The 20388-nt window shown below is 39.9% G+C and overlaps 2 protein-coding genes across 10 annotated transcripts in view; one reads left to right on the plus strand and one right to left on the minus strand.

The window, feature by feature from the left end:
• The window catches only part of LOC139934490 (uncharacterized), a 41348-nt gene extending 30380 nt beyond the window's left edge, over positions 1-10968 (minus strand). The window contains exon 1 of one of the 5 annotated variants that reach the window (XM_071928740.1): positions 10817-10968. In XM_071928740.1, the coding sequence (XP_071784841.1) occupies positions 10817-10866 (50 nt within the window). In that variant the 5' untranslated portion in view covers positions 10867-10968. Of the gene's footprint in view, positions 1-10580; positions 10743-10798 lie in introns of those variants that run through there. The other 4 variants (XM_071928741.1, XM_071928743.1, XM_071928744.1 and 1 more) reach the window with 4 other exon arrangements.
• Positions 10969-12455: 1487 nt separating this feature from the next.
• LOC139934446 (protein broad-minded-like) overlaps positions 12456-20388 on the plus strand; it is a 91614-nt gene continuing 83681 nt past the window's right edge. For 2 of the 5 annotated variants that reach the window (XM_071928685.1, XM_071928689.1), the window contains exon 1: positions 12456-12590. The gene's annotated coding sequence lies outside the window, so the exon portion shown is untranslated. Of the gene's footprint in view, positions 12591-15640; positions 15675-17742; positions 17882-20388 lie in introns of those variants that run through there. The other 3 variants (XM_071928686.1, XM_071928688.1, XM_071928687.1) reach the window with 3 other exon arrangements.

Here is a 20388-nt window from a genome sequence, read left to right on the forward strand (position 1 = left end):
ATCAAGCCCCTGGGCTTCGCCCATCGTTTAAGTCAAGAAAAAGGGTGGATCGACAAGATTTTGTGTGGACTACCGAAAACTAAATGCCTCAACCATCAAAGACTTATACCCTTTACCGAGAATTGACGGCTCACTGGACACACTATCCAGGTCTCAGTGGTTCTCATTGCTGGATTTGGCAAGTGGGTGCTGGCAGGTGGAGATGGCACAGAAAGATAAGGAGAAAACGGCTTTCATTACCAAGGAAGTGCTATTCAAATTCAAAGTGATGCCCTTTGGTTTATGTAATGCGCCCGTAACCTTTAAACGCCTGATGGAACGAGTGCTCTCCGGACTTCAATGGCAGACCTGCTTACTCTACATTGATGACGTCATCGTTTATGGAAATCATTTTCAAGCAGCCCTTCAAAGATTACAAGAAGTACTGACGCGACTCAGGACAGCTGGCCTTAAGTTGAGCCCAAAGGAGTGTCATCTCTTCCAGGAGAGTGACATTTTTGGGTCATGTCGTCTCAAGTCAAGGTATACAGACAGATCCGGTCAAGACAGAGGCAGTTGATAAATGGCCCACCCCTAGAACAGTGACTGAAGTTAGGAGCTTCCTAGGACTTTGCTCATATTACAGACAATTCGTCAGATATTTTGCTGAAATTGCAAGACCTCTGCACTGCCTAACAGAGAAGACGCAAATTAATTTTGTATGGACAAAGGAATGTGAAGATGCATTACAACGACTCAAGAGGGATCTGACAACCACTCCAATACTGGTGTACCCTTCGAGTGACAAAACCTTCATCTTAGACACAGATGCAAGTAATCAAGGAGTAGCTAGGGGCAGTGTTATCACAAGTTCAAGATGGAAATGAGAAAGTCATCGCATTCTACAGCAGATCCTTTGCTAAAGCAGAGAGACAATATTGTGTAACAAGAAAGGAATTACTCGCAGTGGTTGCGTCCACCAAACATTTCCATCACCACTTGTATGGCAGGAAATTTCCCATCCGGACAGATCACAGAGCACTTCGGTGGCTAATGAATTTCAAGAACCCGGAAGGACAGATGACAAGATGGTTGGAACTTATGAGCACTTGTGATATCGAAATCCAACATCGTCCTGGTAAGCAGCATGGGAACGCTGACGGTCTGTCAAGAAAACCTTTTGCCAATAAATGTAAACAGTGTGACAAGACGGAGAAATACAGCACAGCACAAGAAATAAAGTACAGCATGAGAAAGCCCCGACAGCATAAAAGAACAAGTGAAAGTGCAAGACCAATTGTTGATGGCGCATCTGTAGAGATTGCTGATCAACCATTTTGTGGCATCGTCACAACAAATGCTCAGGAGCAAACAGGTGAAAGAAACAACGAGGAACAGCTTATAACGGCAGAAGAACTTAAAGACAGTGGACACTATTGGCAATTGTCAAAGACCAGTCTTCTCACTTGATGTATCTCAACATATGCATAAAATAACAAACCTGTGAAAATTTGAGCTCAATTGGTCGTCGGAGTTGCGTGATAACTACAATGTATATGAAGAAAAAAAACACCCTTGTCACACGAAGTGGTGTGATTTTAGATGCTTGATTTTGAGACCTAAAATTCTAAACTTGAGGTCTCGAAATCAAATTCGTGGAAAATTACTTCTTTCTCGAAAACTACGTCACTTCAGAGGGAGCAGTTTCTCACAATGTTTTATACTATCAACAGCTCCCCATTACTCGTTACCAAATGAGGTTTTATGCTGATAATTATTTTGAGTAATTACCAATAGTGTCCACTGCCTTTAAAGACGCACAAAGAAAAGACAAGAGTGTATGCAAGATACTCCAATGGAAGGAAACTTCAGCCGAGCGTCCACAGTGGGCTGAAATTTCACCTGAGAGTGCAGAAGTAAAGAGCTATTGGGCACAATGGGAAAGATTGCACATTCCGGACGGTGTCCTATGCCGACGATGGGAAACCGTAGCTGGCGATATCATCAAGTGGCAGATTGTTCTTCCAAAGAGTTTGAGGAAGACTCTTGTAACAAGATTACATAGCGACAAAACATGTGGTCATCTTGGACAAAACAAGACAAGGGGCAGAGTCAGAAGCAGGTATTACTGGAACAGATGGCAACGAGATGTGAATCTCATCGTCTCAACATGCGACAAGTGTGCATCCAGAAAGTCTCCAAACAAGACCCGCCGAGGCCCAATGAAAACCTATAATGTAGGAGTACCCATGGAAAGAGTAGCTATGGATGTGTTGGGTCCACTACCCCAGACTGATCCGTCTGCAGATATGGTGTCCAGAGGCAGCTCCATACAGATCAAGGGAGAAACTTTGAGTCTCACCATTTCAAAGAAATCATATGCAATCTTCTGGGCATTGATAAAACAAGAACATCAGCATTGCACCCTAAATCAGACGGGATGATAGAGAGGGCGAACAGAACTATTGAAGGGATGCTAGCCATGTTTGTAGACAATAACCAGAGAGACTGGGATATCTATTTGTCATATGTCATGATGGCTTATAGATCTGCCGATCACAAAACAAACGGCTACACACCCAATGAGATGATGATGGGAAGAGAGGCAACACTGCCGCTCACACTCATTGAGAGACCAAAGGATGACCAGCAAAAAAATCAAACTGAATATGTCGCTCATCGCCAGGAATGTATGGAGATTCCATCAATATGCACGAGAACACCTTTAAATTGCAAGTGATAGACAGAAACGCAACTATGACCACAAAGCAGATCATGGAGGACAGCAGAGGAGATGTAGTATGGCTGTATAACCCTTAACGAAAACGAGGTCATTGTCCCAAGTTTCAATTGCCGTGAGATGGACCATATGTGGTAACGACACGTATGAGTGATGTCACCTACCAAATTCAGAATGCAGCAAAGGGAAAGCCAAGAATTGTACACTACAACAGACTGAAACCTTATATTGGAGAGAATGCGCCAAAGTGGTATCAAGACACGACAAGGGAAAGAACTCCAGCAACGGTGAATAGAAGTGAAGATGGTACAGAACAACAGCAAGATGCTCATGAAAATCTAATGGAGCCATGGAGATTAAAGTGAGACCATGGAGACGACGACGAAGACAAATAAAGAGAAGTCTTGGCAGAGAAACCAGTTGGACGAGAATGAAGAAGATAATCTCGAGAGAGATGATGATATGGAACAAGATAATGGGTGCGTCGCAGTCACAGAGAGAGATGGCCACCAGAAAGATATGGAGACAGATAAAAAGAAAATACAAGGCCTTTGATGATGCAAAAGAGGTTTTTAAAAGATGGAAATACTTGTAAACAAAGAGGGATGAACTCAAGAATAAAGGGCTGGAGTGAAAAGAGCCTACAGAGAATAAATCAAGGTTAGTGCAAAGATAAGACAAGAAACTCCGGCGATGTCGACGACTTCACCCAAAAGACGCCTCTACCCTCAAGCAACCCCCTCCAAAGTGACTTCATCCCCATGCAAGAGGACCCCAAGACGACTCCACGGCCAAGACACCTCAAGACGACCCCCTCTCAAGTGACTTCATCCCCATGCAAGAGGACCCCAAGACGACTCCACGGCCAAGACACCTCAAGACGACCCCCTCTCAAGTGACTTCATCCCCATGCAAGAGGACCCCAAGACAACTCCACGGCCAAGACGCCCTGGCAAGACGGGATCTCCTCTGAGTGAATCACAGGAACAGGAGTGAGGCATCAATGACGCGAACGCGGTGGACCCCCCCCCCCCATTCATTTAAAGTTTTACTAGATGAAATTAATTTATTGAGGCAAAGGCACAGTTAAAGTGGAGTATTTAAACAGCCAATAAAAGATGATCTCAAATATACAGATATTACAGTTTTCTAATAGCTGGAGTCCATTGGAAACATAACAAAAATATAACGAGTCTCTTACCTCACATTAAAACATGGTAAAAATGTTTTTTTTCTGCAGAAACCCTCCTGGGGCCCTTTTATTCTAGGCGATGGGTGCAAAATACTGTAACAATTGCTCAGAAAGTGATAAAAGCATGAAACTTGGCCCAAGTATTCTTCAACCCATACTGATTATTTTTAGGGGTGGAGCCATTGAAAAATGCATTTTCCTTAGCAACGGTTGCTAGGTAACTCAATTACCCTAGCAACAGCGCTTTTAAGCCTCCCTAGTGCGCCCGGATAGCCTTGTCCCATGTTCAAGAACATCAGAACTATCAGTGGACATGTTTCAAAGACAGTCAGTGTCATCAGGAAACAAAACAATACTGTAAGTGTCACTAGAAAACAAAAAAAAACAATTGTTTTGTTGCTAGGGAATGGATAAACAGAACAAATAGTCTATCCACTGTTTGTTAGAATCATTGTTTCTTTTTTTCACATTGCCTCTTGGTCTATAGAAGAGAATAATTAATGGGTAAAATAAATTTCAAGGTTGTCATAATTGTTATACAAAACAATTTTTTAAATATTTAGTTGCTTAGTAACGTATTTACCATAGCAACCATCTGAGTACACATAGAAGACTGCCTGTGAACACAGGTTTCACTTTCACTGAACTCATTTATTCTAATACTGAAAAGAAGTGTTTACCTTATACAATGAGAGCAATGGTATTTTACCTTAAGCCTACATGGAATCCAAACATTGTTGCTACGTACTAAATCAACGGTATCAAAAAGAAACTAGCAACTGACAATGTTGTCAACTGCTTGTGCGTTAAACTATGCATTGATAATAAATAACACTAAACAGTGAAATTGAGGGTATAACAGTGTGTGTATATATAGCCCGTTGGCCCTTTCACACTGTATGTATATCTTATCCCTGTGTGCAACAGCCCCAGGATGCCCCGGGACTTGTTGTACCCTGCAATGACCCCATCTCACTTTCACACTGTGTATTCCATGTGGTTCCGGTTGCATGTTTAAAGAGTACCCCAGGATTTTACGGCTTATCCCTGCTCCAGACCAGTTGGAGCAGGGGTGGCTTTTCACCAAGGTTTGCCCATTTGCAGCGGTAGACAGACTAGGGCAGACTGAAGAATAAGCAACCATAGTGTGAAAAAGCCGGCCGTTAATCCCTGGGGGCAATTGCAAACCCCAGTGAATAGAGTAGTGTGAAAAGGGCTTGGCTCCGAAACGAGTCGGTGTGGTCTCGACCAGCAAAGTAAAGCTCAATTGGGTAGAAAGTATCCAAGTATCCAATATGTTGATTGTTGATCGTTGATGCTTTGGAGTTGTCTGCTGGCTGGATTCGTTTGCGCTGGTGTGTATCAGTATGGTGGTCAGCTGCTGCTGGAAATGTCATTGATGAAGACAATGAAGTGTTTATGGAACTGTGTTGCAAACAATGATCTTGACTTCCAGTCGATGAGATGATCTTCTTCTTGTGAATGCTAGATGGTTGCTTATTTTGTTCAGGTGTCCCAGTATGCCATGTGATTGATGCTCATTGATTCTAGATATGTAGATATGTGACCAGCCTCCCCGGTGCATACTTTCCCATATAGGCAGTGAGTGCAGTAAAAACAGTCTTGTCTTGGGCGTCTTGCTTTTCCTTGAGTGTATGAAGTGCTGCATGAATCAAGTTGGGGAATGTGTGGAAAGTCTTGACTTAAGCTTCACTGAAGATCACGTTGGAGCTTGGTGATGGTCATTCTGGTGGGAGGCTTGTCTGATGTGCGAAGATCTTGGTTCTCGATAGTTCGAGCTCTTCCATGAACAAATTCACCAGGGAACCGTGGATAGAGGGATCTCGTAGCCGTCCCATAGGTTTGCTCGTACAACCGGTCCCTCAATTGGAAGCTTGGTGAAAAAAAGCAGGTGATGAGCATATCGGTGACTTCTTGAAGAGTGAGGCTTGTACGGTCAGTCATTGTGGGATCAGCTTGAAGTGTTGTTTGGCGATTATGTGCTTCTCTCGTATGTTGGTGAAGAGAGAGACTTCCTCAAAACTGACAAGAATGTCGGGTTGACTGAGTTGAGTGTCCTTATGGTGTTGACGATCTGCCAGTTGGTGATATGGTGATGTGTGAGGCCCACTTAGGGTGAGACTTGAGACGTCTGATGTTGGTGAGAGTTGATGAGACAACTGGCTGTTTTGGGGTTGGTGAACCCCCTCCCTGGATGCAATTTTGGGGCAGAGAGAAACATCAGCATTGTGTATCTTGAGTTGACCGAAGAAACGAGGGCAGGAGGATGCAGAGGGCTTGATATGGCAGTACTTTGGTGTGTCTTTGGCTTGGGACTAGAAGTGAGCAGGGAGACTTTGACCAAGACTTTGTTAAAAGTCAGGTTGAGGGATACGCAACATACATGCTTGCTAAGAGAGAATGCACTTTTTGGAAGACTGACCTGTGCCCCTGCATTACTAGACCTTCAATGGAGCTTTGACATGCTCCTGTGTCAATTCTAATATTGGGCAGCATCAGTGTTGGTTCCTATCAAGATTACACATATCTCCTATTGGTGGACTGACAATAGGTGCACTGGTTAAGAGTCGTACAACTCAAAGTCAGCCGTACACAATGAACGAACCAACACAAGTAGTTTCAGTTCAAGACATGAGGGCTTGTTGGGCATGTTGGGTACAGGAGACATAGGATACCTTCAAGATCGATTCCACAATGTCAGGGGCTGCCACTTCTGCCTCTCGGAGAGTTTCCCACCAACCACTATCTTCAAATCAATGACCAAAGACTTTGTTAAAATTCATCTTTTGACTTCCCCAAGACATAGCACAAACTACATGTAGTCCTCACCACACAGCCTCTTTATAGACAATGTACTGCTCTCATCTTGACAAACGGGGCTGATAAACAGTTATAACTGGAATCTGGCTTAGGGTTGACATGTTGTACGGCTGGGTGAATAACTTCAAAACAGTGACCCGTCTGTGTGGGGTGTGGTCACCTAAGCAAAAAGGGGCGACATAGTGTCGATGGATGATGTCTGCTATTAGACTGGCGTGTTGATACCAACATGTACATGTTGCTTAGTAAAGTAATGAAGCAATCTATAGTAACATTTTTGAGTGAGTAAGCATCTAAGGATTTTTTTTTAATATTTAAAATGCTTAATGCATAATAATCGTTGTGAAAAAATAGTATGTATAGATATCATATATACTGGTTGCTAACAGAAATGTGTTGCCTAGCAACCATGTTAAGCCTTTTGTATTTGCCAATCGCTCAAGATTGATATTAACATGAGAGGAAAGGTTGAATTTAATTTTAAAAAATGAAATATTTAAGTTAAATTTGTCTGTGGGCAGTTTTTGTGCTGGTTGCTATGGAAAACTTAGTCGCTAAGGGTAATATGTTGCCTAGCAACCATGTTAAGCCTATTGTATTTGCCAATTGCTCCAGATTGATGTTAACATGATGGGTAAAGATAAACATTAATAAAAAGTTTAAATTTGTATTTTCAAATTGCCTGTGGGCATGTTTTGTGTTAGTTGCTATGGGAAATATGTAACATAGCAACCTTTGCTATGCTGGATACAATTCTCGGTGGCTCCACCCCTGAAAAGGTTGAGAATGTTGTTATGATCATTTGTGCCAAGTTTCATGCTTTTATCACATTCTGAGCAATTGTTTCACCAATCGCCTAGACTATTTGGCAGAAGTCTACTGACAATACATCATCCTCCTATGAATACCAGCCAAACCTTTTTGTTGACAAAGGTCATTGTGTAGCAAAATGGTAAGCAATTATAATTAAAGTATTTGGTTTGAAAATACACAATACATGAAAGTTTAAGGTGAGAGCAATGGTGAATCCAATTATCGTCTTTCACCTAAGTCATTTGTTTTCTGATAACTTCTTTGTGCAATTTGCAAGGCACAAATGTTGTTATGTACTGGAGGAACAGACGATTATGGTCGCAAGTTTTTTTTTTTTTATGCCATGAAGGTACATGTCCAGTTTGTGTATGTGGTTACTCTTTGTCAACAGAAGTTTTAATTGGAAAGCTTTCTTCGAAATCTAGGTAACCTTACAAGAAAATACTTTCTTTCTCTCTATTTGTTTTACCAAAACAGGGCAATGATATCTGTTGAGGTTGAAGCTTATCGGAGCTGCTATAGTCATTTGGCTGAACTACGCTCCCTTGTGTCGCGCAGTGCTGTGGTGATGGCTCTGACAGCAACAGCTTCTCCTGATATGCGGAAGACCATTGAATCATCTCTTGGGATGTCTGATGTAGGAACTTAGAACTGTAGTTGCAGTCTTCCCAGAGCGAACCAATATAAATTACTCTGTTGTAAACACTCATTATGAGTATTTGTTGTACTAATACAAATTATTTGAATAAGGGAATAGGGTAGCGACGAGTTCTTAAACTGCCTTTTAAAACCTGCACGGTCATGGCCATGCAACATAGGCCCGAGCCGAAGGCAAGGGTCTTTATTGCAGGAGTTTGACCCTGCAAGAACTGCAGTTTAAAGGCCGAGTCACACTGCAGCGATAACAAAAACGATAACGATCACGACGCAGATAGAACGCGTTCTATTGGTTGAATTGCTCCATGCAGAATACGCGCACGCTCATTCAACCAATAGAATGCGTTATCTTTATTTCGATATTGTTATCGTTCTGCTTACTGCTTCAGTGGGACTGGGCCTTAATTAAGTCACTACTCTTTTATCGCATTCATAAATGCCTTTTTTGGTAAAAGGCGTAAAAAAGTAATAAACTCTCTAAAACTTAACTGTTTTTCGACGTCCTCGAGCTCTGTTCGTGTGTTGCATTTTTATGATTGAGACGTTTTTCGGATATTTGCATTTGTGTGTGTTGTGTAGTAAACATTATCGTATTTATGGGCTATAATGGCGTGGCGAGATCCATCACCCCTGGGAACGAGGTTATGGGCTAGCACAAACATATCCAAAAACAGCCGGTTTAAATAGCCCAAGCTGGTCATTCAGCCGTTTAAACACCCCCATGTGACGCGCTCTCCACCAATAGAAATAGCAAAACTATCTCAGGTGGTTATGAATAAACTATTAGTAAACTATTAATCACTTGTGACTAAATGAGGAGTGTTTCCCTTTTCTCAGAGGACTTCAAACACATTTCTGTACACACAAAATTACTAGCTATAGTACAAACTTATTCTCCCACACCATGCTGCTGCAAAGCTTCAAACGCCCCTATTGAATATGATATGATAACACTGTTTGATTGCTCCACTTCAAAAATTTACTTTGAGTTCCACCCTAGCTCTTTCAAATCAAAGTCAAAATTTTCTTCAGGTGAAATACTTTCTGCAAAGTACTGAAAAGTTTTGTTTATTTTTTGATTTTTGAGAGAAAGTATTTTATTTGACAGAAAGTGTTTTATTTGCTGACAGTATTTTGTAATTTATAAATTGAAAAGTCTTTCATTTCTTATAAACACATTTGGCTTGTTACATTAAAAAAAATGTATGGCCCGATTGACAAATAATGTTTTGTATTGGTTGTCATTTTACATTTGAGTGGCACACCCTTTAAATGCTGAATTTCACCTAGCATGCCTAGGAAACTAAATGTATTCAGCCAAAGTATGTATTTAGTTGGGTAATGTTAATAAAAAATAAATGTTTACTCTGCAGTTTATGGAGAAATGTGAGTTATTTATTTTCGATTACTTTCACTCTAGAATTGTTTTGTCAAAGTGTTTGTTATACATGAATGAATGTCTGCAAGATTAAGAAGGCTCAAAATATTGGAAAGGGAAGTCTGGGAAGTCTGGAAAGGCACGTAGTGTTCGACCTGGCTTTGTGTTGAACATTGCCTGAATTTGGTCAATCGGTTGTGCTGCTTGTCCAACCCGTGTCTGTGATTTAAAAAAAAATTCCTATGCTCTATTGCCCAGTCCATTTCACTATGTTTGAGCATATCCTAATGACAGGCAACTTTATTCTCATCATGATTAAGCCTGACGAAAATACAGACAGTGAGTAAACAGTAGAGCTTCTGTCACCAGGGGATGGGAGCTTGCACAATCTTCCGGTAAATGGGAAAAAATGGACAAAAACTTACCAGAACCGGAGCGAAATTAACAGGTTCAAATGTCGAACCTGCGTGTGGCGGAGCTTCGGCTCTATGTGTGTGTATGTGATGTGTAGTTCAAAAGGTCGGACCGCACATGTGTGCACAGTTGCTGGGCTACACAATGCACCCCATACATTGCATTGTTTCGCTCCGGTTCTGGTAAGTTTTGATCCATTTTGCTTCGGTGAATTTCGCTCTGGTTCTGGTAAGTTTTTGTCCATTTTGCTTCGAAATATTACCTCAATGGTGTTTTGAGTATTATGGCAGGCTGCATTAGATATTGCGGATTAAGTTCGCACCCTCAGAATTTGTGTCATGATTTTTGAAAGTGGTAAAAATGGGGCAAATCTGGTGACTAGCTGTCGAAATTGTATGTGTTGGACCAGATTAACCGTTGCCGCTCGAAACAATCTCGTAACCCTCCGGCCTGGCGGCCGTCGGGAGGAGGGTTACGTTATCGCAACTAATAAAAAATAAAGTTTTAAATTTTCCTGTCCTGTTTCTGGGTGAAACCGATAAACATTTTAAAAGGTGTATACGTACATCATCATGTAGTGGACCATCCATGTTCATGTTGACTTTAATACTCTGTGTGTCCTGATCATTTCCATCATGACTAGCCCCATAAATATGATAGGTTTTCCTTTTAATTTATATGTCACTATTTTTACCTCCCCGCTGTGACTGTCACGCACCGTCAGTGAGTGACTCTAGAAAATTTCACAATCACGGGCCTACTTTTTTGTAATAATTTTTTTCACCTTTGCTTACTAACTTACAATCGGTCGAATTCATCCTGTAGTGTCTGTTCCAGCTTCAATTTCGACATTTTCCTCACACTGCTGAGGTTCGATATGTGCGTTTTTCAATGATTTATGTCAGTCTTTCTGTTGACTTAGCTGTCTCGATAGTGCGCATCATGCACATGATGCACGACGAATACCAGACACTTCGGCACCTTGCAAACTCGGCACCAGCAAACTCGGCACCTCTCAAACTCGGCACCCACAACCTCGGCACCTTGCAAACTCGGCACCCACAAACTCGGCACATGCACAACTACCAACTCGGCACCTGATTGAAAACGCTCAATCTGCCACGGTTACAAACTCGGCACCCAGTTGGAAATCGACATATATCCCGATCCTCGTCGTGTGTATCGACGGGTTCGACGTCGTACCGACGACGATACATTACAATACAGTCGTTTGACCAGTTCTGGATCACTTTTTGAATTCACATTGTTTTTTGTTGCAATCTCTTTGATATATTAAACAAAATTTTTCATCAGTTTAGCTAAACATGACATAAAACTCACCAAATATTCACTGACAAAAAAAGATGAGTTCTTTTGAAGAGGCCTTGAGAAAAGTATCGTCACCTGTTTGACCAGTTCAGGATCAGTTGAAATTCTGAATCAGTAGAGTGCCCTTTATTGCAAACCAATACCCCATTCATAAAACTGTCTCTCAAGGACACAAAACTTCAGAGGTGTGTTGGCATGGACTTGGACTTCCTTTCTTTAGTGAATGTCATGCAATGTCTTCAATAGCGGCGCAAAAACCCAGCGACAAAACCACAAAACAACAGCAAAGGCAAATGAAAAAAGTGAAGCGAACCTAAAAAGCATCATTGACCCCACCAAGTTGAATTTTCTCACAAAATAAAAAATCTACAAGAATTTGTTGAAGTAATTTTTCTCAAAATCAACTAAATAAACTTTCTACTGCAGTAGTATGATTTTACCATACTTAGTAAGTTAGTGCGGCACCATTTGACGAAATGAGATGTTGAGTGATCCCGAACTGGTCAAGGGTAAGTTGCCCCCCCCCCAAAAAGAAGATTTTTGGATCTGCGTCTCCTCAAAAAAAAACAGATGACTGTACAGTATTTACAGGAATGTTTTGTTACACATTTTTATCATTTTACATAAATATCTTTTGCCCCGGCAAATAATTAATGTATTTTCACTGCCAATAAAACACTAATTCAAAATAAACATACGTGTAAATAATTTCTGTTACAGACCGATTGTGCACTGTGTTTTATTACAAGATGATCGTAACCACTTTAAGGGTACTGAGACATTTCACGATTTCACCATGGAGGTATGTTCTACCATGGAGGAAGGATTTTCCTTCCTCCATGGTTACACCATCCATCAGGGCGACGGCGACACATCATCAACACCCCTAGTCTTGGTTCCAAGACCATTGGTGTTGCGCGGTCACACACAACCAACGTTCCGATTATGCACGGCAAAAACTGTCCACGCTTGTAATGAACGAACGCTAGCGGGCGCTCTGTTTCTCTGCTTTAGATCTAAAGAGAGGGGGCGAGTTTGTACCCGGAGGGGGCGAGTTTGCTAGGGGGCGACTTTGCAGGGGGCGACTTTGTAGGGGGCGACTTTGCGAGGGGCGAGATTACTGGTTTCCACCGGGACCAGCATTCGTAGTTGTCGTGTCAACAACAAACCAACGTACGTCCGACTCCCAGCAACCGACCGTAGTAGTAGGGAATTTCTAAAGTAATTGTTGAATTGGTTCAACTTTGGTAAGTTTCTTCATCCATTGCTGATGCTTAAAGGGAAGGTACACGTTTGGTAATTGTCAAAGGAACCAGTCTTCTCACTTGGTGTATCCTACCCATCATAATCGTAAAATAAAATAACAAGCCTGTGAAAATTTGGGTTTAAACAATTGGTCATCGAAGTTGCGAGATAAGATGAAATTAAAAACACCCTTGATGGACGAATTTGTGTGCATTCAGATAATAAAAGACTTCTACTCTAGCTAGAAGTCTTGTATTATTTTAGCAAGAAATTACCTCTTTCTCAAGGTACAATTATAGAATCCACTCCACTCTATACGTCAACTACGTTACTTCAGAGGGAATCGTTTCCCACAATGTTTTATACTTATAGTTACTACTATCAACAGTTCCCCAATGGGGTCAATGCTCATTATTAGCAAGTCAGTTTTTATGTTAATATTTGTTTTGAGTAGTTACCAAACGTGTACCTTCCCTGATTTAGGACGGGTATTTCTTGATTGAAGACGGATGATGCATATATATCATCGGACTTGGAGTATGCAGTTAATAAAAAAAAAAGTTACTGTCATTTTCACTTAAAATATTTTATTTTTTTCCTCATATTGGCACACCATAGAATCCCAAATATAGTAACCACCTCACGTGATCCATCTACTAGTGACTAACGCAGAATGAAACTCAATCTTGCAGATAGTAATTTTGTTTTGAACTTTCGAGGTTGGATGATGTTTCTTAGACTCATTTGAATGTTGGCATAATAATGCGCTAGTGATTTGTACCAAAAATCAATAATTTAATAAATATTTGAGCATAACCAAGGTCAGGAGACTTTATTTTTAGCATGATTAAAGCCGTTGGACCCTTTCGGTACAGAAAAAAAAATTCATTCACAGATTTACAAATAATTTACAGGGTTTACAGAAGGTAATGATGAAAGACTTCTCTTGAAATATTAGTCCATGAAATGCTTTACTTTTTGAGAAAACGGTAAAACAATATAAATTCTCGTTAGCGAGAATTACAGAATCTGTTATAAACACATGTCATGACACGGCGAAACGCGCGAAAACAGGAGTGGGTTTTCCCGTTATTTTTTCCCGACTCCGATGTCCGATTGAGCCTAAATTTCCACAGGATTGTAATTTTATATATAAGTTGTGATACACGAAGTGTGGGACTTGGACAATACTGTTTACCGAAAGTGTATAATGGCTTTAAGCCTGATAAAAATACACACCGTGAGTAAACTGCATAGCTTCTGCAACCGGTGCAGCTTGCACAATCTCGCGATAAACGGTTTTAATAAAAGTTGGGGGTTCGAAAACATATGAGGGTCGATATCGTATGACGCTATGATATATTATTTCATATCGAATGAAAAAGTGGTGGCGCCATACGGAAACTTTTCCCACGTAAGGCTCCACTGGTTATTTGCACTTGTTAATGCAAAAAGTTTGGTATTTTCGGCATTCTACAAGGTATCGTAAGAGGTCCTGTTTTCGTGGTGTCCCTAAAATCGTGGCAAATCTTTTACCTCTCTGTGCGCGATGTAAACAGTCCCTAGATAAAAATAGCGTGGTTTTATTTGCCAAGCAATGAGCAGAGCCTCCTCAGATTCCTTTACCAAAACTTAGAAACATGTAAGGCTCCACTGGTTATTCGCACTTGTAAATGTAAAAAGGATGGTATTTTAGGCATTTCTACAAGGTACAAAAATATGTCATAATGTTGAGGCCATATAACAAATATTTGCCCATCAAATCATGTGACTGAATATTTTGCTGAGCATTCTGGAAAAAAATACAGAGGCTTAAAGAAGCCATGTGCCTTAAGATATCATTTTCTAATATTTTATGAGGTTTTTAATTTTATTGATTCAATTATCACTGTTTATTTATACGCTTTATTATAAAAAAATAAGAACAAAATAAATAAAAATCAGATTTGAAAGCCAGTAATTATTCACACTTTTTATTATTATTTTTATTTTTTGATTTTTTTAAGTTACCATGGTAATTTAAAAAAATTTAATAAAACAACATTTTGAATAAAATTAAGACAACTGCTGGCTATAGAGTCATACACAGAGTCTCAAAGAACACTGACTTGGAGTCACTGCAGATGTTTCTTCCATTCCATATGGCTTCACCAGGAAACCATACTTTTTTGTTTGCCGTGAAAACAGGAAAAACTCGAAACAAATGGGGCCAGTTGAAGTCATCGAATATCGGTGTGTGGTGTGTACATTTCAATGTCCATCAAGTTTTAATATATGTTTGCATACTTTATATTAACAAATGAAGATAATAAGGGCATCGGTTGATATGGCATCATTATTTTTTCCCCAATTCAAAGAAATAAGGCATAATACTGTGAAAACTGGTAAGAGGAGGATACAAAAATGTTGAGGCCATATATAAAAATATTTGCCCACCCAAAAAGTTTCATCAAACACTATTTCAATTCACAATTCATGATGATCAAATCATGTGACTGAATATTTTGCTGAGCATTCTGGAAAACAAAATACAGAAGCTTAAAGAAGCCATGTGCCTTATATCAGTTTCTAATATTTTTAGCCTTGCTCAAGGCAGTCGAATTATTCACTCCGAAAAAAGACCGTCGCTGTATGAAAACCCACCCGTATTCACTGTGCGTAACATCGCACGACACGATGCCCCCGTACACTATCTGCATGCGTTGGCCGTTAGGCCGGCAGCCTTGTAAGGTCATTGTTGAAGCCACTGACCTCATAACTAATAACAAGCGAAGAGTTCCCACGGTCAGCTCATTACCATAATGCCCATAAAGCTTCAATTGCCTCTCTGGGGAGAATGTTCTCCCAGTAGTTGACCACTCTCTGGCTAAAGTAGAACTTCCTGAGGTTGAGGTTTGATCTTGATTTGTACAGTTTTAGTTGGTGACCCCTGTGCTGCACGGTTGACAAACCAAAGAAGTGTTTCAGGTTCAAGCCCCGAGGCCCCTGAGTATCTTAAAGGTCTCAATAAAATCTCCTCGCAGCCTCCTGCACTCCAGGGTGGTCAATTTCACTTTTCTGAGTTTGTCAACGTAGTCTACATGTAGGTGAGATAGACCTCCAATCATTCGCAATGCTCTCTTTGGGTCATTCCACCAGGTTGTGGCAAAGAGTTTTTTCATGAAAATAAAATTTTCAAATGAGACTGATTTCAAAGAAATTGTATTTTATAGAGGGCCTATATATTGTATTTTTACAATTCAGTTTTTTTTTTTGTATGACATGGACAAAGATAATATTTGGAGCGAGATACACTAGCACTCATTTCAAAATACCTATGTAACAGGGGACACCATAATGAAAGATAACATCACTTTTCTTTGAGACAATATTTAAATCTGACCAATATAACATTTAATAACAATCCAGAAAGTGTGCTTTAGCACATCGATAAAACAAAATATCAGAGAAGTGGTTCACAAAAAACCTGGATGATGAAATGTCTACCATCTTATGGATGCATTCAGTCCATTTCATGTCCATTTCAAGATAGGTTTTATCTAGGATGTTTTTTTTTACTTCTGAAAGTAGTTGAGTTGGCAGAGCTTATGTTTATGTAAAATTTATCATAGTAGCATAATGATATGAAATATTAATTAAACAATACAGACTTGTTCACATATATTTCTGTTTCGTGGGCATGATGAAATTTGGTACCTACGTTTTTATGGACACTGTCCATGTGCCATTCAGTGCAATCATTATGCAAGAAAAAAAGAGAAAAAACATGTACTGTCTTATTATGTCAGCTGAAGATAATCATCAAGTAAGACTCTTATCAAGGAGTGTACATTTTATTATCTTCCACAGTTTAGTGTAGAAATAACGTGTAAGAGAATGTACCTACGTTACAGGGACACCGTATCCATGTGTCACTCATGTGTTGGCAGATCGTAAAATTCATTTGAAATACAAATTGAATCACAATATTAAACCTAGTTAAGATGCAGCCCATTAAGCAGTATAATTACTATCCAATATTCTACATTTTGTTATCTTCAATTGTTTAATGGAGAAACAATCTTTCAGAGAATGTACGTTACAGGGACACCGTATCTCTGTGTCACTCCTGTGTTGGCAGATAGTAAAATTCATTTGAAGTACAAATTGAATCACAATATTAAACCTAGTTAAGATGCAGCCCATTATGCAGTACAGTTACTATCCAATATTCTACATTTTGTTATCTTCAATTGTTTAATGGAGAAACAATCTTTCAGAGAATGTACCTATGTTACAGGGACACCGTATCTCTGTGTCACTCCTGTGTTGGCAGATCGTAAAATTCATTTGAAGTACAAATTGAATCACAATATTAAACCTAGTTAAGATGCAGCCCATCATGCAGTATAATTACTATCCAATATTCTACATTTTGATATCTTCAATTGTTTAATGGAGAAATAATCTTTCAGAGAATGTACACGTCCTACGTTACAGGGACACCGTATCTCTGTGTCACTCCTGTGTTGGCAGATCATAAAATTCATTTGAAGTACAAATTGAATCACAATATTAAACCTAGTTAAGATGCAGCCCATCATGCAGTATAATTACTATCCAATATTCTACATTTTGATATCTTCAATCGTTTAATGGAGGAACAATCTTTCAGAGAATGTACCTGCGTTACAGGGACACCGTATCTCTGTGTCACTCCTGTGTTGGCAGATCGTAAAATTCATTTGAAATACAAATTGAGTCACAATATTAAACCTAGTTAAGATGCAGCCCATCATGCAGTATAATTACTATCCAATATTCTACATTTTGTTATCTTCAATTGTTTAATGGAGAAATAATCTTTCAGAGAATGTACCTATGTTACAGGGACACCGTATCTCTGTTTCACTCCTGCGTTGGCAGATATGAAATTCATTTGAAGTACATTTGAAATACAAATTGAATCACAATTTTAGACTTCAACACATAAGAACAATTTCAATTTCTTCTGAACATCAACTCCCACGAACTGGTTAACCATTGTTATTTAGAACAAACTATATGGAGATTAACTGCATACTTATTCTTCACTCAACATAGACTCAAATTTTGAAAACAATCTTGAACCAATCAAAACGGATTCAGGAAAAGGCAAACATTTAATTATATCAGAAACAGGGTGTAAATAAAACACTTCTTCTCCGGCTGGCCAAGTAAACAGCCCTCCATGCCTGACCATGTAAGAGAGTCTGAAGGCATCTCCTTCAAGAGCCACTACCTGGAAAAGAAAGCCAACGAAAAACAACAATGGGTAAGTTATGTGTTGGAACTGAAGATCATCAAGACACAGGATTGCTGAAGATGTTAATCTGAAATATTGTGGTTGATGGGTGGATTTCACAAGGATTTTGTAGGTGGAACATATCAAGTTTAAGTTTATTTTACTGTATTTGTTAGTATGGTGCAGTAGTCTACACCAACTGTTAAATTTTACCTTTGCTACATAGACCTGCCTTCTGGTTTTCTTCCCAGCAACTTCTACCTTGACAGCTACAAAATCACCCACTGATATGGTTTCTGGTCAAAACAAATGAAACAAAAAATGTTGGTTAATCTTTAACATATATAGGATTTGAGGCATTGCATGGTGGGGTATCAATATATATTGGTTTGCGGTAACACCATGTGTGTATATCTACTTGCCAGGTAGAGTTGTTCTTAAGGAACTGTCTTGCTTTATTCTACTGCCGTGGAGTAGAAAATCGGAGGTTCGGGAGACTTCTCAGTTCTGAAAAGAACTGTCCTGCTTTATAACTATTACCAGGGCCGATGGTATAGAAATTTGACTGGACTACTACTTTAGCTTAAAGGATCGTTATAACTGTACTGCCGCGGAGTCAGTTCGGAATTGGTCTCAACGTTTCGACTAGCTTGCTCTAGACTAGAGCAAGTAGATATACACACATGGTGTTACCGCAAACCAATATATATTAATCTTTAACAGTCGAACATGTGCTTTTCTTATTTCTGCTACAGTACATGCAAATTATTTTCATTCTGCTTTATCTACAGGTAGTTTACCTTCTACTTCAGCTTGATCAGTTACTTCAGCTTGATCAGTTACTTCAGCTTGATCAGTTACTTCAGCTTGATCAGTGGTTGGTCGATCAATGACATCTGTTGACTTGGACTGTAGCTGAGAAGCAGGTTTACTTGGTAGTGGTCCAGCCTTGTGTGCTTTCCTACCTCGCACCGCAGGTTGCTTGATTTTTGTTGGTGTACTATCAAGTGGTACATTCTGCCAGCTGTCAACATAGTTACTATTTTCACATTCGCTGTAGACACCCTGCTGACATGGTAAACAGAAGCAGGATAAGAGTTGCTTTGCAACAACACCCTTCTCTACAAACTTCATACTTTGAATTTTGCGAGTTCCCTTAACGGGTTTGATTGTGACAGCCCTCCGTCTATCTATATTCTCTTTGGGAACATAGAATACTGTTCTCCTGAAGCTAGGACATTCACCAGCTACATGATGGTCAGTTGGTACTGTTAGATTCTTCTCACAATACATGAACATGCTGTAAGCATCAGGAATAAACGTAGTGCCACTTTTAACTGCTGCAGATGCTTTACGTTTGACTACTGCTTTCACCATCTGAGGGGCCCTTGCCGTGACGTGACCCAAAGTAGTTGTGTTCAAGTGGAAGGGATGATTCAGAGATATGCTGGAATGGGCCCTTTGATTTGTACTGGCTTGAGCACCCATCTGAGAACCTTACAACCTTTGTGATGGTGATAATCTTACTGAGGTATTCAATGGAAATGTTATAGAAATGTTCAACAGCAAAGTGGTCATGTATGTTGTCATTGGAGATGAAAACCAGTGAGTTGTTGATGTTGTGAGACTTGCACTCTGGACACTGATATATGTAACAACAATGGGATGGACAGTGACTTGATCATGTGACCAATGTGCTGCCTGGACTTCGTCTTGCAGTATACATGTGTAATTTTCTGCAAAATCCAGTACCATGATGATGTATCCCAAAGGTGGATTTTGGGAAATTGCATTATACTGCAAATGCTGCCACTTCCAGGTGAACAAATGCTCTGCAAAAGTTTCAAGCTCGTGAGCTAGTTCAGTGATCAGATCTTTGATCCCGCCTTCTTTTGTCTGCAGCAATACTCGACTAACAGTCTTTGTTTCACCCGACCGGAGTGTTTTTTTCTCCTTAATCCTTTCCCATTTTTTCCATGTTACTGTCTTGTCCTTGAAAGCCAGCAGTGGTTCAAAATGCTTCCACATCTGTTGAACTCCACAATGGTCACAGTCCCTTTTAACATATGCCAAATTATGGAACTGCGTACCCGTTTCTTTCATACATATGGTCATATCACTTACAGTGTAAATGCCATTTACTCTACACTCTGGAGTTTGTTGTGAAGTGCAGAGGTTGTTTAGAATGTCAAGTTTCAGTGCTACATTTGCACAATATTCGCACAAGCACCCCCTGATTGTCTGAGCTGTCATGGATTTAATGTGTTTCGGCCTGAGGTTGAAAAATGATGTAAGACCAATCTTAATGTTTGGGTATACAGCGGTGAATTCTTTGTGTAATGAAGTTATTGAGATTTGCAGAATTCCTGTCTTTTGAAGTGTTTTCTTACTGATTGCTTTTTTGTCTGGAACTGTCATGGCATGGGTTTCATAGAACGTGCGTACTTCTTTTTTGTTTTGTTCACTCATCTTTTCCACTTCTATACTGGTCTGGCTTGTGCAAGTTTCTCATCAGCTTCTGCGTCACCCCAAATTTT

This window comes from Asterias amurensis, chromosome 3 (genome assembly GCF_032118995.1).
Source record: "Asterias amurensis chromosome 3, ASM3211899v1".
Classification (NCBI taxonomy): Eukaryota; Metazoa; Echinodermata; class Asteroidea; order Forcipulatida; family Asteriidae; genus Asterias; species Asterias amurensis.